Genomic DNA, 26,171 nt, shown 5'->3' with positions numbered 1-26,171 from the left:
TAAGGAGATGGTAAAAAACTGCTCCATGAAATCGTTCTGAGATTTGGCCTGCCCAAGTCATCACAAAGTAACAATGGGACATCATTTACTTCTAAAGTCACCCAAGGGGTCTCTAAAGCGTTGGGCATTACTTATTATCTCCATTGTGCCTGGAAGCCTCAGTCTTCAGGAAAAGTAGAAAGAGCCAACTAATTCTTAAAATCAGCGATAAAAAGATAACCCGGGAGATCTCCCTGGGATGGAAGGAGGCTTTACCAATAGCTCTCCTCCACACCTCTATTGCCCCTAAGGAACAGGTTGGTCTTAGTCCTTATGAGATGCTATATGTGAGAAATTTGTTTATTCCAATGACCTCTTCCTAGATCCAGAGGCTCAGACCCTCGAGTCTTACACTGTGGTCATTGGGCAATTCCAACAAGACATATGCTTGTGGGGTGTCAACCAGGACCCAAAAGATTCTAAAGAGCCACCACTATATGCTTCAGGGACTCAAGTCCTAATTAAAGTCTGGAAAGATGGGTCCCCAAAGGCTCAACTCCAGCCCACATAGAAGGGCCCCTACGCTGTAATACTTTCTACCCCTACAGCAGTCAAGTTTTCAGGACATGATTCCTGGATTCACTACTCATGAGTCAAGCCATGGGAAAAAAAAAAAAAAAAAAACAGAAGAAGACACTCAAAACTGTTTCAGGACCACAAATGAGTGCCATTCTAATGAACACCCCCAAAATTAAGTTTCTGGGGATGAGATTTCTCAGGACAGCTCTTAAGAGCCAACACAGCCTGGAAGGGGTTATACTCCAAAATAGATAGGAGATAGCGCTCCTGATCCCTGAACAAGGAGGGACTTGAGCCATCTTGAATGAAATATGTTGTTTCTGGGTAAATACCTCGAGCTAAGTTAAAGAAAGTCTCACAGTCCTCAAGAAAAACATTCAGATCCTATGGGATCTCAAAGAACGAGCTGGAGCATTCTCGGGGTGGCTACAATCTCTTCTTGGGAATCCTTCTCCTGGCAAGGGAGGATTTGGAGTTGGCTAATATCCCTACTAATCCCTGTTATCACCATTTGATGCTGCTTATGATTGCTCCATGTATTATCAATTGTCCAACCCATTTTATCTGTGCTCAGGTCAACAAGCTACAACATGTGGTGCCAGTTCAACCACACCCAACCATGGGAAATATCACTCACCCTTAGATGGACACTGCTATAATGACTCTGAGGATTGCGATAAGCAAGAGGGGGAGGCCCAATGCCCCTTGGTGTCCCAGCTCGGCAGGAAGTAGCCAGAGAGACCTCGAGGCCCTATTCCCAAAGAATTGGGCCACCCACCTCTTGAGGGGGGAATGTTAGGTAGTTAGAATAGGAAAAAGGGGTCCAAAATGGTGGTGGCTAAAAGACAAAGAAAGGGAAAAGCCCACAAAAATGAAACAAAAGCAAATCTGAGGACTGGAGTGAGAACCTCAGGTGAAACAAACAGCCTTCCTGGCTAGCCCAATTTACACAGAGCAGGCTCAAGGGGAGGATACAAAACATTTAAAAAGAGGAGCCAAGATTGAGCCTCTCTCCTTTTGGGTCAGCCCACCTTCACACCTTGAGGGTGTACTATCCTTTGACTGCCAAATAAAACAGCTGTAACCGAGCTGTAACACTGGTCTGCCATTTCAAATCTTTGCTGCAGTGAGTCAGAACCGAGGAAATTACACACTCCCCTGACATATCCTACACAAAGCTGATGGGCAGTGAAGATCAGAGTTGTGGCTGACAGGCTTTCATCTTTCCAAGTCAAAGAATGGGGAGGCCATTGGAGATCAGCTTCAGAATCCAGGCTCCACTGTTCTCTAACTATGAAATTGTGGAGAAGGTATCCAGTGGTACTGAGCTTCAGCTCCCTCAATTATAACGTGGGGACAACAAATTTCTCTAGCTAGGGTGATTGAGAGGATTAAATGAGTTATTACACAGATAGACCACTCTACTATCCATCAATTTGTCTATCTATCATCACTCTATTTATGCTCATATGTACTTTAATTTTCTATTGAAGAGGCAATATAAACTGATAACAGTGACTGCCCCTGAGAAGGGAGGGTTGTATTTCACTGTATTATCTTTTGGCATATGTTGCCTAAATATGTATAATCTTTATGTATTTTTAAAAATTAGTAGAATGTCAGTCAAGTACTGTCCAGTAAATGTCAGTTTTTTTCTCTTTGTCTTCTCAGCTCACTACTCCAAAAGCACAGATTTTGTAGTATGGGAAGTCTCTAAGATTTTACAGCAGAAGGCAATGGCAACCCACTCCAGTACTCTTGCCTGGAAAATCCCATGGACGGAGGAGCCTGGTGGGCTGCAGTCCATGGGGTCGCGAAGAGTCGGACACGACTGAGCGACTTCACTTTCACTTTTCACTTTCATGCATTGGAGAAGGACATGGCAACCCACTCCAGTGTTCTTGCCTGGAGAATTCCAGGGATGGCAGAGCCTGGTGGGCTGCCATCTATGGGGTCGCACAGAGTCGGACATGACTGAAGCGACTTAGCAGCAGCAGCCTTAACTACAGATGGTAAAACATCTAAAGACTTAGTGGGTAAAACTAAACATATAAAGGGATGAAAACAAATATCATAAAAATTGAATGCCCTCTTTATTTTCACAAGCAAAGGTCTTGAATGAGTCAGATATTTTCTGAAGTGTCCAACTTGGGTATGGTTCTTTCAATTATGTTATATTAATTGAGCACTTACAATCACCAGACATTATATTAGGACCCAGGACTACTATGCTTAACTCATTCTTTCATTCAACAGATACTTCTGCAGCACCCACTGTATACCTGGCAAGGTGGGAGCTGGGGATATAGTGATACACATCATATACAAGTCTCTGCCTTTATGGAGCTTGAATTTTAGTGGACTAACTATATACCTGAATTGTATTAGCCATATTTCTGTGTTTTCTACTGTGGAGCAGATGGAGATGGTAAAATCCTTGAGACATGGTTCAAATATTCTCTATGCTAGAAATTAGTGCTGAAAATATGTTACTCACTTATGTCATTTAAGGTTTTCTAATGGTGAAAATAAACAGGTGATGTAATAATATATTTTATTTAACTCACCATATCCAACATGGAACCAATATAAAATAATTAATGAGATATTTTATGGGTTTCTTTTTTGATGATAAGACTTTGAAATTGAGAGGGTAACAGGCAGGAAGGTTTGGGGTCCCCAAGAGGAGGAAATAGACTGCAAGTAACAGACACTTTTTTTTCACTCTTTTAAGTGGCAGGAAGAAACAAACTACAAGTGTCAGATGTTTTTTTCCCTTCTCTATACAAAATTAAAAGGAGGTTTCTTTTAAAATTCTGTGTTGCCATGACGACACCTGGTTGCCTGAACTTTTCTCAAACCTTGAGCTAGTCAATGCGTTTTTCTTATGAAGATGTTCTCTTAAGCTATGTTAATGAAACTATGTATTTGCTTGGAAATCTGCCTTTCCTCAAGATTCATGTCAATTGTTTTATGACCCAGGATAACTCACCTTGTGCCAATGCTATATTAAATGCATGTTGTGGGTGAAGTGTCTGGTGCAACTTTCTCAGTTTTGAGGCATTTTCTTTCTCTAATTAGCAGCTTGCTAATAGGTATAAATTTTCTTTGCATCACCAGATGGTCAACACTGAAATCAGATTGATTATATTCTTTGCAGCCAAAGATGGAGAAGCTCTATACAGTCAGCAAAAACAAGACCAGGAGCTGACTGTGGCTCAGACCATGAACTCCTTATTGCCAAATTCAGACTTAAATTGAAGAAAGTAGGGAAAACCACTAGACCATTCAGGTATGACCTAAATCAAATCCCTTATGATTATACAGTGGAAGTGAGAAATAGATTTAAGGGCCTAGATCTGATAGATAGAATGCCTGATGAACTATGGACTGAGGTTCATGACATTGTACAGGAGACAGGGATCAAGACCATCCCCATGGAAAAGAAATGCAAAAAAGCAAAATGGCTGTCTGGGGAGGCCTTACAAATAGCTGTGAAAAGAAAAGAAGCGAAAAGCAAAGGAGAAAAGGAAAGATATAAACATCTGAATGCAGAGTTCCAAAGAATAGCAAGAAGAGATAAGAAAGCCTTCCTCAGCGATCAATGAAAAGAAATAGAGGAAACAACAGAATGGGAAAGACTAGGGATCTCTTCAAGAAAATCAGAGATACCAAGGGAATATTTCATGCAAAGATGGGCTCAATAAAGGACAGAAATAGTATGGACCTAACACAAGCAGAAGATATTAAGAAGAGGTGGCAAGAATACACAGAAGAACTGTACAAAAAAGATCTTCAAGACCCAGATAATCACAATGGTGTGATCACTCACCTAGAGCCAGACATCCTGGAATGTGAAGTCAAGTGGGCCTTAGAAAGCATCACTACGAACAAAGCGAGTGGAAGTGATAGAATTCCAGTTGAGCTATTCCAAATCCTGGAAGATGATGCTGTGAAAGTGCTGCACTCAATATGCCAGCAAATTTGGAAAACTCAGCAGTGGCCACAGGACTGGAAAAGGTCACTTTTCATTCCAATCCCAAAGAAAAGCAATGCCAAAGAATGCTCAAACTACCGCACAATTGTACTCATCTCACACGCTAGTAAAGTAATGCTCAAAATTCTCCAAGCCAGGCTTCAGCAATATGTGAACCGTGAACTTCCTGATGTTCAAGCTGGTTTTAGAAAAGGCAAAGGAACCAGAGATCAAATTGCCAACATCTGCTGGATCATGGAAAAAGCAAGAGAGTTCCAGAAAAATATCTATTTCTGCTTTATTGACTATGCCAAAACCTTTGACTGGCTCACAATAAACTGTGGAAAATGCTGAAAGAGATGGGAACACCAGATCACCTGGTCTGCCTCTTGAGAAATTTGTATGCAGGTCAGGAAGCAACAGTTAGAACTGGACATGGAACAACAGACTGGTTCCAAATAGGAAAAGAAGTACATCAAGGCTGTATATTGTCACCCTGTTTATTTAACTTATATGCAGAGTACATCATGAGAAACGCTGGACTGGAAGAAACACAAGCTGGAATCAAGATTGCAGGGAGAAATATCAGGAACCTCAGATACACAGATGACACCACCCTTATGGCAGAAAGTGAAGAGAAACTAAAAAGCCTCTTGATGAAAGTGAAAGTGGAGAGTGAAAAAGCTGGCTTAAAGTTCAACATTCAGAAAACGAAGATCATGGCATCCAGTCCCATCACTTCATGGGAAATAGATGGAGTAACAGTGGAAACAGTGTCAGACTTTATTTTGGGGGGCTCCTAAATCACTGCAGATGGTACTGCAGCCATGAAATTAAAAGACACTTACTCCTTGGAAGGAAAGTTATGACCAACCTAGATAGTATATTGAAAAGCAGAGACATTACTTTGCCAACAAAGGTTTGTCTAGTCAAGGCTATGGTTTTTCCAGTGGTCATGTATGGATGTGAGAGTTGGACTGTGAAGAAGGCTGAGCGCCGAAGGATTGATGCTTTTGAACTGTGGTGTTGGAGAAGACTCTTGAGAGTCCCTTGGACTGCAAGGAGATCCAACCAGTCCATTCTGAAGGAGATCAGCCCTGGGATTTCTTTGGAAGGAATGATGCTAAAGCTGAAACTCCAGTACTTCAGCCACCTCATGAGAAGAGCTGACTCATTGGAAAAGACTCTGATGCTGGGAGGGATTGGGGGCAAGAGGAGAAGGGGAGGACAGAGGATGAGATGGCTGGATGGCATCACTGACTCGATGGACGTGAGTTTCAGTGAACTCCGGGAGTTGGTGATGGACAGGGAGGCCTGGACTGCTGCGATTCATGGGGTCGCAAAGAGTCGGACATGACTGAGCGACTGATCTGATCTGATCTGAATAGGTATAAAAATCCTTGCTAAAAACCAACAACGGGGTACTCTTTCTGTCCTCTCTGATATCTATATCAGAAGCTTTCTCTATATCTTTTATACTTCAATAAAACTATATTACACAAAAAGCTCTGAGTGATCAAGCCTTGTCACTGGCCCTGAATCAAATTTTCCTCCTCCAGAGGCCAAGAATCCCAGTGTCGTTCACAGCTCATAGCAGCAACCTTTCAAAATCTAGTGTGTATTTTACATTTACAGCACATCTCGATTTGTACTCATCATCTTTCAAATACTTAGGAGCTACATGTAGCTACTGACTACCATATTGGACAGGGCAGTTCTAGATGAGCACTTCTCAAACTGTAGCACACATAGGAATAGTCCAGAGAGAATGTTAAAATACAGATTCCTGGACTTCACCACCAAAGGTAAGGACTGGGGCCTGAGAATTTGCATTTCCAATAAGATGCTGCCACATACAGACCATATCTTGAACAGCACTGCATAACACACCACACACCTGCCAGTGAATTCAATTTTAGTGATAATAACTGTACTAATATTTTACCTCTTAAAAGCATTTTGCATTAGCTACTGGTGAAATTAAGATTAAAAACCAAAATGAAATATCACTACACACTCATCAGAATGGCCAAAATAAAATATACTGACAACATTAAATGCTAGATACATCAAATCATTCATACATTTTTGATGGGAATGCAAAATAATTTGGCAATATTTTTAACACTAAAAATGACTCAAAAGTTTTGGAGAGAGTTATCAAGCCATGAAAAGGTATGAAGAGAACTTAAATGTATTTTATTATGTGGAAGAACCCAACCTGAAGGGGATCACATATCATACTATGTGATTCCAACTAGATATTCTGAAAAAGACAAAACCATGGAGACAGTTTCCTCTTTGAAAAAACCCTGATGCAGGGAAAGATTGAAGTGAAAGGGGAAGAGGGTGGCAGAGAATGAGCTGGTTAGATAGCATCACCAGCTCAATGGACATAAATCTGAGCGAACTCTGGGAGACAGTGAAGGATGGAGGAGCCTGGCATGCTGCAGTCCGTGGTGGGGTGGGGGGGGGGGGTGTTGCAAAAAGTCAGATACGACTTAGCGACTAAACAACAACAATTGAGACAGTAAAAAGATTAGTGGTTGCCAGGGGTGGTGTGGAGGGGTGAATAAGCAGAGCACGGAGGGTTTTCAAGGCAGTGAAGCTATTCTGAATGATACTATAACGGTGGATAAATATCATTATATTTTACCATTACCCATAGAATGTACAACACTAAGAGCAAACCCTAATGTAAACTATGGACTTTGGTAATGATGTATCAATATACATTATTAATTGTAATGAATGTATCACTCTGGTGGGAGATATAGACAATGTAGGAGTCTAGTTATGTTGTTGGCGGCAGGATGCATATGGGAACTCCTGTACTTTTACTCAATTTTTCATGAACCTTGAACTGCTCTAAAAAATAGAATCTATTTAAAAGGGGAAAACAAAGTTCTGAAGAGGATGATGATTGCACAACAATGTGAACGTATTTAATGCCACTGAGTGTTACACTTAAAAATAATTAGCATGTTAAATGTTATATATATTTAATCACAATAAACAAAAAAAGAAAAATGGATTTACCATATGATTTCATTCTTGGCCATTTATCTTAAAGAAACAGAAAGTCATTTAATGTAGAAACTTGTACACAAATATTCATATCAACTTATTTGTAATTGCCCCCAAACTAGAATAGCTTCTTAGATGATGCCAATGCAGGAGACATAAGAGATGCAGATTTGATCCCTGGTTTGGGAAGCTTCCTGGAGAAGAAAATAGCAACCCCCTCCTGTATTCTTGCCTGGAAAATCCCACAGACTGAGGAGCCTGGTGGGCTACAGTCCATGGGGTTGTAAACAGTCAAACATGACTGAAGTGATTTAGCACCAAACTAGAAACAACTAAAATATCCCTCCGTAGGTGAATGGTTAAACAAAGTAACACATCTATACCATGAAATACTATCCAGCAATAAAAATATATAACCTATTGATAGTTGCAATAATTAGGATGACTCAAAGAAATTATGATGAATGAAAAAAGCATGCATACTGCATGATTCTATCCATGTAACATTTGTGAAGTAGCATAATTCTAGATATTAAGAGTGGATTAATGTCTTCCAGGAGTTTGGGAGGAGAAAGAGGGTGGTAATGAGTGACTGTAAAGGATGAAGTAATCTTATGATGTTGGTCCACTTAAGTTTGTTGATTATGGTAATGGTTACATGAAGCTATTAATATGACTAAGTTGTACAGAACTTCACACATACACATAAATGAGTGCCTATATAACTGCTGAAACCTAAATAAGCTCTATAGGTTGTACCAATGCCAATTTCCTTGCTTTGATATTGTACTCTAGTTATGTAAGCTGTTACCATTGGGAAAAGATGGGTGAAATGCACACAGGCACTCCCTATACATTTCTTTACACCTTTCTATGCCTCTATAATTATTTCAAAATAAAAAGGGTTTTTTTTTTAAAGTACTTTGCATACTCTATCTTACTTGATATTCACAATAACTATGGGAAGTAAATAGTATGATTATTTTCATTTTATAGAAAAGAAAAACAAGGTTTACAGGAAGAGTACATTGCTAAATGCAAGCAAAGCCATACCCTCTCCATAAGCATCAATATATTTATGTAAGTACTTATAAGTATGAAAAGATTTAGGGAACCCAACTGTCAGAAATGAAGGTGTTTTTACATAGCAAACTGCAAAGTAAAAATAAAAAAACAAGCCTTCTCTCTGTCTACAACTTACGATAGACTTGAAGGTTGTAGGACCTGGTGGTTGTCGTTTTAGAGGTCTCTACATTTATGTCGGCTTTGTAGATCCCTGAGTCTTCAATCCTCAGATTTCTGAGCTCCAGGTTATAGTTCTGACCTGAGACACTTATTCGTTCATGGTAATTTTGGTGGGTTATGGTAACTGTGGGTTCTTCTCCCATGTTTCCTGGTGTTACGAAAGCAACAGATGTTTTGGAATGCCAAGAAATGATGGTAACTTTCTGTGATGGTTGGATATTTAAGGGAAAAGTAGCTGACTCCCCCAGAATCCCATTCACTATGAAGATGTCTGTGTCGCTTCCAGCTGCTTCCAGACCTGAGAACATAAATAGAAAACCATAAACATTTGACAAAACCATAACCATTTGACTGTTGCTCCTTTTAGAATTCTCTGTCTCTCCAGGCTTGAATCTCCCTGAGGAACAGCTGATCCAGGTTCTTGATGATATCTTTTTTCCTCTTTTTTTGGATTTTACTTTAAACATATTTAACATGTTATGATGGCTAAATTTTCTAAAGATTCTCATTCAAAAATTAAGTTTCCCAGTGAATTTTTTTATTATAAATTTATTTAATTGGAGGCTAATTACTTTACAATATTGTATTGGTTTTGCCATACCCAGTGAATTTTTAAGCAATCCATTTCATTAAAACATATTTATCTAGACACCTAGACTCTAATAAGAGTTAGATGGAATTTGAGAGATTAAGGCCATAAATCTCCATATTTAAACCTCTAAGATCTGAGATATTAAATATTTTCTTTCCCAAGGTCAAATTGCCAAGTGGTAGAAGAGCTGGGGACCAGAGCTTGCGATGGCTGCCATGGTCTTTGCAAAAAAAAAAAAAAGAGTTACATTTATGCCTCTATTCCTAGAAGATATAGGCAGAGAGTGCTTTAGAGGTCCTGGAGTAAATATTCCCCAAGTTAGTGATTTTGAGGGCTCTTTTTGCTTACTGTTATAACTCCAGTCTGTAGATGAGTATCTGATACATAGAGGGTGCTTAGCAAATATTTGTGGGATGATTTAATAAATTAAATTCAGTTATGTGTTGCCTAGGCTCTTTTGGAGCAACTTCTGAAGTAAGCAAAGTTCATTTATTCATTTATACTTTTATGAATGAATGGATGTATTTATTCAAGGACAACTTTGTTCTAGATCTTATAGCGAGTATTTATTAATTTGATTATAATACAAATGCTTGTTGAGCCTCTACTCTTTAAAGCATGATGTAAAGAGACTGGGGTACAATGGTGAGTAAAAATAGACATGGTTTCTGTTCCCTGGAACTTAAACGAAGAGAACAAGTTTGATAAGGCAACTACAAATAAGATAAATGTTATGGCACTTTGAGAGAGACTAGGAAAGGGAAGTGATTCATTCTGGGAATCCAGGAATAATTTTGGGATTGTAGTATTCAGTATAAAGCTGAAGGATGAAAATCTAACATAGAAAAAAATTAAAAGTTTATTTTGTTCTCTTCTCTTCCATTACCTTATGAACATAAACTGATTTAATACATAGTTAGTAAAATGAATGGCAATATAATTATAAGGTGTTATTTTCTCCCTTTTCTTCTATTCTTTCATTACTCTGTTATTCTCACTGAGCTATATGGTATGAGAGGGTGTTTTGAGCCAGCATGTATGATATTCAAAACATTTAATAACCAGTAGACACAAGCACTGACCAATCAAGAAGAGCTTCAGCCATAAACACTAACAGGGCCATTCTGATGAGTACTGACTGCATATAAGCCCCAAAGAGCAGAGCAGAACTTTTCACTTAAGTGGGTTCAGCCTGACTCTAAAGTTTATTCAGGGCTTGGCATAAAGAGGATAAGAATAAAGGTCACTGAGAATACAAGTCATTGTGAGGCGTCAGAAAAGCAAAGGGATTTCTTAAACTGATGGTGCTGTCTCACTATGACCACCCTTGCACTCTAGCCCAGTACTTTCTGGACAAGCCAGGGACTGCTCACATAAACCTCTTTCCTTTCAGAACATCCAACATTTTCCCTCAGAAGGAATATCCCAGGCAAGGACTGGTGACTTAGTTGGGGTGGGCTAAGTAGAGATGGAGATGTAACAAGGTCCTGGGGTGGGAGGGGTGGGGAAGAAGGAGACTAAGGACCCTTATCTACAAACATTTATTAAGTGCTAGGGCTTCCCAGGTCGCTCAGTGGTAAAGAATCTGCCTGGATTGGGAAGATGCCCTGGAGAAAGAAATGGCAAGCCACTCTAGTATTCTTGCCTGGGAAATCTCATGGACAGAGGAGCCTGACGGGCTACAGTCCACCGGATCACAAAAGAGTGGGACATGACTAAACAAGTGCCACTCAGGGATGAATAGGACATGGTGGCCACTCTGAGGAACTCAGAGCCCAGAGAATAAGATGCATGTGCATACATGTGAACAGTAATACAATATGATGAGGACTAAACAGTAAAAGCAATAGCAACCAAACTACTGGGGGAACAGAAGGAGAGACTAAGCTCGTCTTTGGTGGCAGGAGTCAGAGTTAGCCAAAATCCATTCCTTGAAGATTAATTCTCCCCAGATAAGCTCTGCCACTGTGTTGATGAGATCGGGTAGAACGGCACTTGGAGTGTCCCAGCCTGAATCCTTGAATGTCCCCAACCGGACATGTGACCTGTGCAGGGTACAGAGACTTGAGCTCAGAAGGACCTGAACTTGATTTAATGCTGTTGTGTTGTCATGAACTTCTTAATATTACTTGTAAAAAGACCCTATATTTTCATATCCTACTGGGTTCTGCAAAGTGTACAACTGGCCCTGGTGCCAGATCTCACAAGGTTTTTTTCTTTTTTTTAATATCAAGTCCTTGTGCCTAATTTCCATTTCACTCTTTGGGTTCAGGTTCAGTGTGAGAAGATGGAAAAGGTGGGGGTTCTATAGACTCATAATTCTGGTGGGTTTTCTCATCAACCCCAGGAAATGGTGGGCAGTTTACTAAGGCTGAGATCTTAGTAGGAGGGCAGTTGTGCAGCCACAGAATGATTGCTTTTTGAAGTATATCTTGTCTCCTATTGCGAATCGTTCAGGAAGTGGTGCTTGGGCATCAAACAGTGAGGCGGTGAGGGTGTCAGATAGCTAAGCTAAAGGAAGTCTTTTTACTATTTTGTGCTGTAGTGCTGCCGGTAAGACTCCTGGGCTTTCTGAGAAAAAGTGTAGGGCTTGCACAAGCATAATATGTACCTTTGAACACCCAACGGAGGTATGAGGCACCCACAAAACGATAGCAGGCAAAGAAAAGATAGGGAGGATGAAGTCATAGGTGCTACGAGTAGCCATAGCTGCTACTTCTACATATGAGCTGGTCAACCTTAATTAAGTCACGAGGCTTTTCTGAGTCTCAGTTTCTTCATCTACAGAATGGCAATAGTAACTATAAAATTTGCTTATCTAATTAGTGATCAGAAAAATCATATATGGGTGGAAACTCTTTGTTGACCATCAAGGCAAAATCAGATCAGATCATATCAGATTAGTTGCTCAGTCATGTCCGACTCTTTGCGACCCCATAAACTGCAGCACACCAGGCCTCCCTGTCCATCACCAACTCCCCAAATGCGTTATTTCTGAGGTTATTAATGATAACGATTCTCATTCTCATCCTCATCTTAACAATTAGGATATGCTCTTTAGGACTTCCCTAGTCCATTTCTATGATGACTTTGGTAACACCAAGACCATACTGAAGAATGTATGAAGAACCATTATTAAGGGCTAATTCAGGAAAAGCACGGAGGGACAGTTTTCAGTACCACTGCACTTGGTGGCCTCTATTCTTCTCTTAAAGACTTTGGTGTTTTAAGAATCTCCATATCAGCCAATGCTAATATTTATTTTTCTATGTGCTGGGGGGATTCAAACACTATATTAATGTTGGAGGCAACTTTAAGAAAACTTAATTTCAGAGAGAATTTGTGGCACAAAAATGTCTTAAGGACTTACTACGCAAAGCACTATGCAAGTCTATGACCAAGACAAGTTCTCTGTCCCTTTTAAAAATTTCATATATGGTTAGGGAAATAAGACACACACACACATACACACTCATAACTCACTTTTGCAATATGAACTGGTAAATGATAAATTCAAATGAATGGTAGAGACAGTAATTACAATAGGAATTTGAAGAAGGATAGATCACTTTGATCTGCAGTGGTTAGAAAAAACTTCTTGGAGGAAACAGAATTTGAAGAGGACCTTGAAGAATGAAAAGAATGTTACTAGATAGAAAGGGAAAGAATTAGTGTCTCAGGTCTTCAGGTTCTGAATAAAGGTTTAGAAAGAGAAGAATGTGTGATGCAGGTTGAATAACTATAGATTTGCTTAACAAAGTAGAGAACAATTAGGCTAGAAATGTAAATTTAGGTTTAGATTTAGGACAGACCTGAGTTTGAAGTCTACACCACAGGCAGGGGGAAGCTATTAAAGTTTTTGAGAACAAAGGCTAATAATGCTTTAGGGTTAGAGTCATATGGTAATAATTTGTAGGAGGAATAAGAGGAAAGAAAAGCTGGGCTTGAAAGACCATTTCAGAGGCTACTGTTAGCCATCTGGGCATGAATCAAGGGGTGATAATGGGAATGGAAAGGAAGGGATAAATCTTGAGAGATAGGACAAAGAAAGGCAAGGAATGAAGAGGCATGTCATAAAATTCAACAGTATATTGAGTGTCTAGTTCATGAGAGTGGAAAACTAATAGCTACTGGAATTTGATTAAGTTTATGCTTGGAAGAAGTCAAAAGGAGAAGACAAGTTTAATGTCAGAAACTCTGAATGTGAGATGATGGTGCACCACTAAATGAGAAGTTAGAAGAATGGAAGATAAGAAAAGTAAAAATGTATTCAAAGTATTGTTTGGGGGCTGTGGCAGAATCTCCTGGTTGTTTTCCAATATTTGTTTTCTACTTCATTCTTAGTAATAGAATCCCTAATTTTTAGCAAGGTGCATGGTCACCTTGCTAATAAATATTAGGGTGAATAAAGATTATATCACCCAACTTTCTGCAATCTCAGTTTGGTCATGTGACTAAGTTCAGGTCCATGGGACGAAAGTGCAAGTATTGTGTTGACTTTTATGTCGTTAAGAAGACGGCGTTTGCTTTCTTCATCTCTTCCTTGCTTGTGATAGCCTGGAATGCCATGACAGTGGATCTTGGACATTTTGGATCAAGAAGAGGAAGCCAAGTACTGAGAATCATGGAGCAGGGAGACTCAAAAAGTGTGGATCCCTGATGACCTTGTGAACTATTCTACCAACTGAACCGCCAACTCCAAACATTTTACACTAACAAGAAATAAATTTCTGTCTTCTTTAAGGAATTCTTATTTTTGAGTCTCTGTCACTTGCCATCAAACTGAAATCCAAGTGGTTTAGGAATCATCTATGTAGAGGAAGTGATTGAAGGAGAGGGTCACTCAGGAAGAGTAGGCTGAAGTCCAAGGCTGAACCTTGTGATAAGTGCTTACAGTTACAGAAGAGGCATTATCAAAAGAAACTGAATAGATCAAGCGATACAATGGCAAGAGAGGCACCAATAGTGGACAAAATCATGAAACCCAGGAGGAGAAAGAATCTCAAGAAGGTAACTATCACTGACGTCTAGTGATCCAGAGTCTTCAAGTGAGTTAAAGGCTGGAAATGACCCCTAGATTTGTCCATTAGGAGATTACTGATGGCCTTTGAGAATGTAGTTCAAGTTAGGATGATTCAAATGGAGGCCAGAGTGTAGTGGATTGAGGATAGAAAAGGTGGTAAAGAAGTGTAGAAGCTTCATAGTGAAAGAAAGTTTATAAAATAGAACAAATAGCTAGCTAGAGAGCCAAACAAAACTAATCTATTTGATTTTATTTTAAAATAGATGATGTTGAAGGGGGAAGTGTGGTATGGAGGAAAAGAAGATAGAGATTTCCCTGATCTAGGATAGATGTCCCTACGCATGGAGTTCTTTGTTTCTCTCTCATAGTACTTGCCACACTGGGTGGTAGTCATGAACCCACATGTCTGTTTCTGGACACTGAGTCACTTGAATCTGGGAATCTTGTCTTAAAATCCCAAGCACCAAGCACAGTGAAGTATACACAGGCCACTAAAACTTGTGTGGAACAAAAAATGGAAGGGAAATGGTGTGCAGAGAAAGGTATACGTTTTCAGTCAGAGGAGGGTCATGTCTTCATCTGAAGTGGAAGGAAAAAAGGAAAGGATGTGTGAAAGGATATTGATATTTTGAGGTCTTGTTGGGAGTGAGGATAGGAGAAAGTTTGCTTGGCAAGATGGAAGAAACGCACGGTTTGAGTCCAATGGGTCTGTGTTCAATTCCTGATAGTTACCAAGGCCCTTATCTTACTTAGCTACAAGATAGGATATAGTAATACCTACCTCATGAAATTGTTGGGAGGGCACATAGATGTTGCTTAATATGTAGTGGACTTTTTGGAACAGAGAAGATAAAATGGTAACTAGTCACCTGGGGCTGCAAGGAGATCCAACCAGTCCATTCTAAAGGAGATCAGTCCTGGGTGTTCTTTGGAAGGACTGATGCTAAAGCTGAAACTCCAGTACTTTGGCCACCTCATGTGAAGAGTTGACTCATTGGAAAAGACCCTGATCTGGGAGGGATTGAGGGCAGGAGGAGAAGGGGACGACAGAGGATGAGATGGCTGGATGGCATTACCGACTCGATGGACATGAGTTTGAGTGAACTCCGGGAGATGGTGATGGACAGGGAGGCCTGGCGTGCTGCGATTCATGGGGTCGCAAAGAGTCGGACATGACTGAGCGACTGAACTGAACTGAGTCATGCTTGATGGCCTTCATATCTTCAGTAATGTGGGAAGCAAGTGGAGGCAGGAGAGGGACTACTTAAGAAGTGTAAAGTTAGGGGCACAGGTCTTGAATCTAGGGATATTTGAGCCTAGATATGTTATTTGGGGGAAACAATTGAAATTCTCTGATTCTTAGGTTCCTTAGCTTTAAAATATAGGTAATTATTAAATGCAATTATGAAGAAAGAACACTAAGCACAAATTCCTGGCACATAAAAATGATAGTTGCTATCATTATTTTGATGAATGTAAAATTTTTGAGGAAATGCTGCTCTAGGGAACACTGCCAGTGAGTTAACAGGTTGACTGAGGGGATGAAGGGACTTGTGAACAGGCTTGGGGCCCAGTGAAAAAGAGATGACTCATATTTATAATATCTCATAATGAGTGTGAAGAAAGCAAAGAACTAAAGAGCCTTTTGATGAAAGTGAAAGAGGAGAGTGAAAAATTTGGCTTAACACTACATTAAAAAAACTAAGATCATTGCATCATGGCAAATAGATGGGGAAACAATGGAAACAGTGAGATACTATATTTTCTTGGGCTCCAAAATCACTGCAGATGGTGACTGCAGCCATAAAATTAAAAGATGCTTGCTCCTTGGAAGAAAAGCTATGACCAGCCTAGACAGCATATTAAAACACAGAGACATTACTTTGCCAACTAAGGTCCATATAAGTCAAAGCTATGTACGTGATATGAGAGCTGGACTATAAAGAAATCTGAGCGCCAAAGAATGGATGCTTTTGAACTGTGGTGCTGGAGAAGACTCTTGAGAGTCCCTTGGACTACAAGGGAATCCAACCCATCGGTCCTAAAGGAAATCAGTCCTGAATATTCATTGGAAGGACTGATGCTGAAGCTGAAACCCCAATACTTTGGCCACCTGATGCAAACTGACTCTTTGGAAAAGACTCTGATGCTGGGAAAGATTGTGAAGGCAGGAGGAGAAGGGGACAACAGAAGATAAGATGGTTGGATGGCATCACTGGCTTGATGGACATGAGTCTGAACAAGCTCCAGGAGTTGGTGATGGACAGGGAAGCCTGGTGTGCTGCAGTCCATTGGGTTGCAAAGAGTCAGACGTGACTGAATGACTGAACTGAAAGAGTGTGATTTCCTAATTCTCATAGCCAGACCACAGCAGGATAAGGTGGGAGAAAGGCAATACTTCTAGAAGAGAAGCAAAGGCAAGAAAAGGCTTGAACTCCGTGATGTGGGCTTGGATGGAAAAATAGGTTCCCCATGACCTCTAGATAGCTATGGTGAAGAGGTAACCGGAGGGTCAGGATGACCCCAGCTTGAACAGAGAACACCATGGACAATCTATTCACTGGAGCTGGATTTCCCCTCCTGGAAGGGAAGCTGGACATCTTTCTCAGCCTTATATATCTTTTGTGTTTTAGATGATAACTCCTGTTTCCCTGGATGAACCCATGTGAATGGGTGAACTTTACAAATATATATTTCATGATAAAGTAGCTGCCCAAAACCACTGATTGAAAGAATGAAATAGAGAATATGAGAATAAGAAATGTGTTTGGAAAAAATAAAGACTCAGAAACTTTATCTGGGTTAGAAATATTGATGGGGTAGGAGGAGGTTAACTGGCCAGAGGGAAATTCTTCAGACCTGAGTAAGGGAAATTTACTGAGAAGTAAATTTACTGAGAAGTTGGGTAAAACCAAAGAGATTACAAAATAACAATTATTGATGGCAACAGAGAGGGCATTTAGACCTAAACTTCATAGTTCTCCTTCAGTTCAGTTCAGTTCAGTTCAGTCGTTCAGTCATGTCCGACTCTTTGCAACCCCATGAATCGCAGCACGCCAGGCCTCCCTGTTCATCACCAACTCCCAGAGTTCACCCAAACTCATGTCCATCAAGTCGGTGATGCCATCCAGCCATCTCATCCTCTGTCGTCCCCTTCTCCTCCTGCCCTCAATCCCTCCCAGCATCAGGGTCTTTTCCAATGAGTCAACTCTTCACATGAGGTGGCCAAAGTATTGGAGTTTCAGCTTCAGCATCAGTCCTTCCAAAGAACACCCAGGACTGATCTCCTTTAGGATGGACTGGTTGGATGTCCTTGCAGTCCAAGGGACTCTCAAGAGTCTTCTCCAACACCACAGTTCAAAAGCATCAATTCTTCAGCGCTCAGCTCTCTTCACAGTCCAACTCTCACATCCATACATGACCATTGGAAAAACCATAGCCTTGACTAGACAGGCCTTTGTTGGCAAAGAAATATCTCTGCTTTTAAATATGCTATCTAGGTTGGTCATAACTTTCCATCCAAGGAGTAAGAGAGTCTATTAAAAACAAAGACAGTGTACATTTGGGGTTTCAAGGGACTCCTCCCTAGTCTCTTAGATCCTATCTCCTCCCACCTGATCTCATATCCTTCTCTCCACTGCGCACTCCAACCACACTGACTTTCTCATTCTTCAAACTGGCTAAGAACACCTTAGAACCTTTTCTATTAAATACTTGCTGCCTGGTAGGCTGCAGTCCATGGGGTTGCTAAGAGTCAGACACGACTGAGCAACTTCATTTTCACTTTTCACTTTCATGCATTGGAGAAGGAAATGGCAAGCCACTCCAGTGTTCTTGCCTGGAGAATCCCAGGGACCGGGGAGCCTGGTGGGCTGCCGTCTATGGGGTCGCACAGAGTCGGACACGACTGAAGTGACTTAGCAGCAGTAGCAGTCCTTTTTTTACAACACCCTTTCCAGCACTCCTTCACTGTGAAACTCTGTTCCGATGTCATATCTTCAGAGAAAGCTTCACCATGTTTAAGTAGCCGTCTCTTTCCCATCACTGTCTATTGCCTTGCCTTATTTATTTTTCTTCACAGCAGTTATGACTACTAAAGCATTGCATGTGCATATTTACTTACTGTCTTCTCCAACTTTCACCCTCATGAGAATACAATTGCCATGCAGTCTTTTTCTGTTTTGGTCACTAGTACTTCCCTTACAATTAGTGGATGATTATTAAATATTTGTTAAAAGAATAAATAATTTTTTGGGAACTGACTCACTTTCCCTTTTTCTAGCAATAAAAAGCAACATAGAAAACTTAGAATAAGAGAAACAGTGAGGGCAAGAAATAACTCTACATGTCTCTGGCCCTTGGTAAGGAAGGTTCAGAGTATAAACTGATTAATAAGAAAGAGCAGTTGGCTAACAGTAAATTCTTTCCACTCCAATATTCTCATATTGTTAAGAAAAATTTGCATATGTCCACAGGCTAGGGAATCATAGCATGGTGAGTAAAAGATCAATAAACAAGATTGAGCCAAGGTTCTATTGCCAATCAGCTAAATGACCATGACTAAGCCAATTACCTGCTAAACCACAGGATTCTACTGGTAAATGAAATAAAATTTCTCTACTACTTTTGAGGAAGTATGAAAATTAGATGACATGACACCGCTCTCAGCATATACAGTATATACAGCATATAGAGAAGAAACTAGAGACCCCAAAGGGAGAGTTGCCCTGAGGGGCACCCTCTTTCTGCCCCTGTGTCAGGCACTATGACTTAGTAATGAAAAGCCAGACTGCCTGAGTTTGAATCCTGCTCCTGCCAGGTTTTAGCCATGAGGCCTTGGGAAAGTTAACCTCTCTGTGCCTTGGTTTTATCAGCTTCTAAATAGACTAACAGGAGCACTTCATAGAAGTGTTATATTAAATGAGTTAATATTTGTAAACCTATTAGAAAAGTACTTGGCATATACTACGCAGCATATGTGCTTGTTATGTAAAATAAGAAAACATTGTTACAGAGATTAAAATATTACCCCCAGACAACTCGTATGGAAAAAAGGAGAACTGGAGTATTATGGAGATGTTACAAAAGGCCAGCATGAAGGTTTTCATGCGAATGGAAATAAGGAAGGGCGTATTGTTGCTTAATAGCTACCCAAACCCCCTTGCTTCTTTAGGACCCTTCAAATCAGCATTTCTTGATATTTCTTCAGCCATAGCTAACTTTCACCTTGTCTCCTCCCATCCACTGCTTCCCTGAGTATGGCAGGTCTGGAAGAGAGTTACCAGAGGCAGCAGCACCCAGAAGAGAGATGGTTGTAACTGGTTACTCTGAGTGCAGGGAAAGAAGGACAAAGAGGAAGCAAAGGGTTAGCGGCGAGCAGCTTTGTGTATTTCTCCATGAAAATGGAAACTCCTTGCTTATGAGGGTTTTAGAACAAGGAACCTACCACCTCCGTACAGTTCAGTTCAGTTTAGTCTCTCAGTCGTGTCTGACTCTTTGAGATCTCATGAACTACAGCAAGCCAGGCCTCCCTGTCCATCACCAACTCCTGGAGTCCACCCAAACCCATGTCCATCGAGTCGATGATGCCATCCAACCACCTCATTCTCTGTCGTCCTCTTCTCCTCCTGCCCTCAATCCTTCCCAGCATCATGGTCTTTTCCAATGAGTCAGCCCCTTGCATCAGGTGGCCAAAGTATTGGAGTGTCAGCTTCAACGTCAGTCCTTCCAATAGTATACTATTTCCTGCTGGCTTTTTTTTTTCTTTACTTTATATAATCTTTATTGAGATTTAGGGTGACATGAATCCTCTTCTGCAAAATAAGTACACACACACATACACACATAGATTCTCAAAGATGAGATCCTGTCACTCATCATTTTATCATTACTCAGCACTCTATGGACATGAATCTGAGCAAACTCTGGGAGACAGTGAAGGACAGGGAAGCCTGGTGTGTGGCAGTCCTTGGGATCACAGAGTCAGACACAACTTAGTGACTGAACAATAACAACAGCACTCTAAGCATATAATAAAAAATGGAGTATAGTGAAGGAAACGGTGTAGTGGGTATGTACCTCCACTAACATCAGTCACCCAATTGACTGCTCAGACCTCTTTCTTTTCAAACTTCCACATAGCTGAGTCTAGTTACCCCCCAAATTATAGATTCATCCTTCTCTTAAGTTCAAGAGAACAGAAGTCTGACTTGGGAATTATTTGAGTAGCCCAAGTGACCTAGCATTGACCTTTGGGCTCCTGTTGTGGAAGCACTCTTGCTGCTCTGGGGTCACACACTGATCTCCAGGGCTGCTCTGGTATATTGGGTTGATGAGGGGTCACTACCCCCTCTACTGGAGTCTCACGTTGTTATAAGGATGCAGCCTCAAGCATCTCTTGGAGACTGGAATTTAAAGCTAATGTCCTGATACCTACTTTTCTCCATACATAATATATTCTTCCATTTCTGTAATTGGGCTTTTGTTTTTAAGCCCTTCTGGAAGGTCTATGGCAGTAGTCTGCTCAAATCTCTTTCTACAACAGAGGCTTTGTCTTTATCTTGAAAGTGAAAAATCACTCAGTTGTGTCCGACTCTTTGCAACCCTGTGAACTATACTGTCCATGGAATTCTCCAGGCCAGAATACTGGAGTGGGTAGCCTTTCCCTTCTCCAGGAGGTCTTCTCAACCCAGGGATCAAACCCAGGTCTCCCACATTGCAGATGGATTCTTTACCAGCTGAGCCACCAGGGAAGCCCAAGAATACTGGAGTGGGTAGCCTATCCCTTCTTCAGTGGATCTTCCTGGCCCAGGACTCAAACTGGGGTCTCCTGCATTGCAGGTGGATTCTTTACAAACTGAGCTATGAGGGAAGGCCCCTCTCTAATAGGACTTTGGACTAATGGCAAATTGACACTTGCCAGGACTCTTCTCCAGGCATGAAATCCTATCTCCAACTCCTAGGATGATGGTTAGGGCCTACTTTTCCATAAATAGATATCTAGAGGGGCCCATTCACCTTTCCTGGATTTATTTATTTTTTCATTCTTTTTCTCTCCCCTATTTCTTGTGTCAGCTGCTGGAATGCCTCATGACTGTGCTCTACATTCAGCAGAACACTGAGATCTTGTTGATACTGGATCTTTGTTTGTTTTGAAAAAGCAAATTCAAATCATTCTATAACCATGCTCATGTGAATGGCACTTGATCCACCTCTCGATATGGTTATTTCTTTGGATATTCTACCTTGCTGGCCTGCCTAAACTTCTGTTACTGGCAAAGGCCTGCCCACCAGCCTCCAACCTCCTCTGTAGGTGGGTACAGATAAGCCCAGTCTCTGCTGAATAATCACCACTCATGATAAATCCCAAAATGTGATAACCATCAGCCTCAGAGATAATATACTATTCTATTTCAGCATCAAAGTGGTGAAGGCAGCACTGACTGAGTGGTTAAGTCTGTAGACAGGAGTTCAAATCCTACTTCCTCCACTTTTTGGCTAAATGACCTCTGTTTTCTTCTGTAATATTAATAGTACCCATCTCAAAGGGTGTTATGAGGATTAGACAAAATAACATATGCAGACTACTTAGAGTAATGACAGATATGTAGTGACTGCTCCATAAGTGGTTAATTATTACTATCGTTGACAAGAGAGGAGAAGGCAGCAAGGGGAGGGATTGAAGAAAGAGAAACAAGAAAGGTATGGAGAAAAGGAAGAATTAAAGGAGTGTGAGGGAGAATATGTAGCAGGAAGTGAGTATGGAGCAAAGCGGTGGGCTCTTGTTTTTATCCCAAATGGTTGGCGGCTAGTACAATGCTTGGAAGGACAGTCAGAGGCACAGTATTCACAGGTCATGATGAGGAAGCTGAGATCACAAACATAAGACTCTGAGTCTTGGCTCTTTAAGAAAACTTTTCCAACATGGAATGGTCATGAGCTTGCACATGACAGACTCCTCTTATTTCAGTGCTTTCCAGGGGAAAGGGGGATTTTTAATTCCCTTTTCCCATTGCATCTCAGCTGCTTAAATTGTTCAGAATTCATTCCAGGGAAGTAAGTACAGTCAGTGTTGACATCTAAGCTCAATGCTAAATATCAGGGACCATCTTTGTCAGGAATAGCGGCAAGAGAGATATGGGGTACACTTTTGCACTCAGGAAATGTTGGTAGAATAATCTTTAAGAGGCAAACATATCCATTCAACAAAGCCAAATGGTACATGAAAGTACTGCTGGTTTTTCTGCTATAAAAACAAACTCCCACCTCTCATTAATGGGCCCTTGACAAAAGGAATATTTCATCCCTGGTTTTCTCTTTGGGAACTTCAAAAGCACACACCTAAGTTCAAATTCGTACCATCTTTTCACCGGCTCATGTTCCTTGGATCATCCTAAACAGAGGAATCTTGGCCAGGATCTCTGTGTAAGAAAGCCCTGGCTCTTTCCTAATACCATATGAAAAGCAGGTGTGAAAAACAACAGCATTAGCTAGTATTTGGTAAGCACCTACTATATTCAAATACTGTGCCAACTGTCATACCTGGGTTATCATTTTGATTCTCAAAAATCTTATTGTACTAAGAGTTCTCCCATTTTGAAGTCTAAATAACAGTGTTGGGTTGGCTTAACCCAACCCAGCCCAGGATGGATTGCCTCCAAATATGCCACTATGACATATGATTTTTTTCTTTTTTTTTTTTTTTGTCTGCATCATTTGTGGGAATCTTGGTTCTCAGACCAGAGATTGAACCTAGGCCACGGCAGTGAAAGCCCAGAATCATAACCACTTGGCCACCAGGAGACTTTCCATATTGATTATTTTGAATAAAAGTTGATTGAGAAGAAGCCAGTGCAAGAGAAAAACTCTGATTCTTCTCTGTCCCCCTGAAAGCAGAAAATAAACCTCATAGCATCTGGAGGTATAAGGACATCCTTATCAACAAAGACAGGGAATCTGGGGGCAAGAAGCTTATATAAACAAATCTTGCTATTTTAATCTACCACTTCAAGCCCCAAGTCTGTTTACATTCTTCACTAACTGAGCACCAAAAGCCCGAGTTTCTTTGTCCTGTTGATTCTTCACAAATTTATTGTTTCTTTGTCTAAAAAGTAAAAGCTGTTTGTTTTGGTCACTTCTTAGTTTCCATTTCTATGAGACCTCTGCGTGCAAAAATTAAAATTTGTTACTCAGCCTCACAAACTTAGAGAATGAACTTATGGTTGCCAGGAGAGAAGGATGGGGGGGGGACAGGATAGTTAGGGAGTTTTGGATGGACATGTACACACTGCTGTATTTAAAATGGATAGCCAACGAAGACCTACTGTATAGCCCAGGGATGTTATGGGGCAGCCTGGATGGGAAGGGAGTTTGGGGGAGAATGGATACATGTATACATGTGGCTGGGTCCCTTTGCTGTTCACCTGAAACTATCACAACATTGTTAATTGGCTCTGTGTGTGTGCACGTGCGTGCATGCGTGCACACATGCTCAGTCATGTCTGACTGTTTGCAACCCCCTGGACTGCAGCCTGCCAGGCTCCTCTGTCCACAGAATTTTCCAGGCAAGAAAGGGTTGTCATTTCCTACTCCGGGGGATCTTCCCATTCAGGGATCGAAACAGTGTCTCTGGTGACACCTGCACTGTCAGCTGACTCTTTTTACCACCGAGCCTCCAGGGAAGCCCCTAATCAGCTATACTCCAATATAAAATAAAAAGTTGAAAAAAAATGTTTCTTTTCTCCTGCAGTCTATCCCATATCATTTTTTTAAAATTTATTTTTTAATTGAAGGATAATTGCTTTACAAAATTTTGTTGTTATGTCAGTTTTATTATTAGTCCAGCCACAGAACTCAAGAGGCAGAAGAGAGAAATAGTCCCCTTTCTGACAACAGGTGGATTTTATATAATTTTCCCAAAGTTCTAAAGCTAATGGATGAATGATTCATTGCTAGCTGATTCAATAACTTTGATTTCCATTTCAGTGGACGAAGCAAGTGTATCTTAAAGCTGCCTTTCATGTAGTGTACAGTAGCCCTTTGAAGAGCATCAGGAACTTGAAAACTGAATGAGTGAAAGGTCAGAAAAATGTGGAGCAGAAAGAACTATAGCCCTGGGATTAACAGAACAAATGTTCATTTTCAGCTCTACCAATTTCAGGCTGTGAAATTTTAGGTGAATTGTTTAACTCAAGTCTTAGATTCTACTTTTTTTTTTTTTTGCATAATGAAATTAAGAACATCTATCTTGTTTATTTCAATGATCTTAGTATGTATCACATGAAAGTATGTACATAAAAATCGTGAATGCTTTGCTAGTTAAGTGGTATTAAATGCCTCCCTGTCCAGCCCTTCTTTGAAAGACTGGGGACATCCCTAGATTTCCACTTAGGTTCTATCCAATATTTTCCCCCATCTACTTGCATTTTCTACTTGTCTGTTAGGGTGACGAGCACAGGCTCTAAAAATTTGACCTGCCCAGTGGATACAATCTCAAGGAAGCTCACATGAAGGAGCCATAGCTTTAAGCGGTCAGGGGAATCAGAGATACCACAGTGCACCAATTGTACCTTTTCCAGAAATCCTAACCCTCTAGATTCTCTGTGTTCTAACTCATGCCAGGAATTTGCTAGTGCATTTCCAAAGCTGATAAGAGACACTGTAAGTATTTTTAGAAATGACACTTTTTACATAAACAAGGCAATTGTTCGGATTCAGTGAGATAATATATGCAATGACAAAACAATCCCAAAGCTATGTTAATGTTACATAGTTTCCTTTGTACTAACAACAAGCAATATTCATTTGACCATTATACTTTACTGTTAAGCCTTATGTAACAAAAACAGGATTTTTAGTTCAACTTCTCCATTTCTTTTTTGAGAACTAATTTATTTATAAAACATGGATAATACTCTCTTCTCCATTAATTTTAGAGTTTTTGGAGGACAGAAGCAGAGTAATAGCTTTGAATGTGCTTTGAAAATAAAGGAAACTTGAAAAGATGAAGCTTTTATAATGATAATTATAGTCATGCGTCACTCTAATCTGCTGGAGCAATGAAATAATTAAGTCATATCTCTGTTAAAATTTATATAACACATTCTAATGCCCCAAAAAATTGCTTCTAAGTTTTTCAAAGTTTTGGACTATCTATTCCTTTGTTGGTTTTCTGGGCAGGTCTACCACGAGCTGACGCTTCCAAGCAGAAGAGTTTTTCTCAGATGTTTAGAGGCTGAGTACAGATAAAATTCAGATATATAAACTATAAAGCTGAAAAACAGATAGGTTTGGATCTTAAGTCTCTTCCCAGTCAGGAGGATCCCTTTTGAGACCCAGGGTGTTTCTATTAAAGCAGGACAAAAGGACATTTCAATAGCCTCCTTAAGGGCAATTTCCAAAACTTAATAGAAAATTAGGAGGGTATCAGCAAGGGTCAGAACTCACAGGCTTGTAGGCAAAAGAGCAGGATCCATAGGTGGTGATGAGCCATCCTTTTCACTGAAAACTTCTGCACACAGCACGGCATTCTTTCAGTGGATAATCTGTCTCACTTCTTGCCTTTTTATAGTCACAAAGGAAAGGAAGTTGAGTTAACTCATGATGGACATACTACATTCTTTTTTCTGCTGTATAAAGTGCTTAGCAATACATATTTATTGAATGCCTACTATGTGCCAGACACTATGTTGGCACAGGCAGTATAAAGAGCCACAAAGCAATTTGATTTCTCTCCTTTCATGGAGCTCATA

At 40.4% G+C, this 26,171-nt stretch overlaps 1 protein-coding gene across 1 annotated transcript in view; it reads right to left on the bottom strand.

Moving 5' to 3' along the window:
- The window catches only part of CD84 (CD84 molecule), a 45,222-nt gene extending 19,281 nt beyond the window's left edge, over positions 1–25,941 (bottom strand). Inside the window, exons 1-2 of the mRNA XM_055583850.1 lie at positions 25,867–25,941; positions 8,763–9,104 (exon numbers count right to left, since the gene is read on the bottom strand). Coding sequence (XP_055439825.1) covers positions 8,763–9,104; positions 25,867–25,912 — 388 coding nt within the window. The 5' untranslated portion in view covers positions 25,913–25,941. The remainder of the gene's footprint in view (positions 1–8,762; positions 9,105–25,866) is intronic.
- Positions 25,942–26,171: the final 230 nt, after the last annotated feature.

Source organism: Bubalus kerabau, chromosome 6 (genome assembly GCF_029407905.1).
Source record: "Bubalus kerabau isolate K-KA32 ecotype Philippines breed swamp buffalo chromosome 6, PCC_UOA_SB_1v2, whole genome shotgun sequence".
In the NCBI taxonomy this organism is placed as follows: domain Eukaryota; kingdom Metazoa; phylum Chordata; class Mammalia; order Artiodactyla; family Bovidae; genus Bubalus; species Bubalus kerabau.
This window is presented reverse-complemented; position numbering and strand designations above follow the sequence as displayed.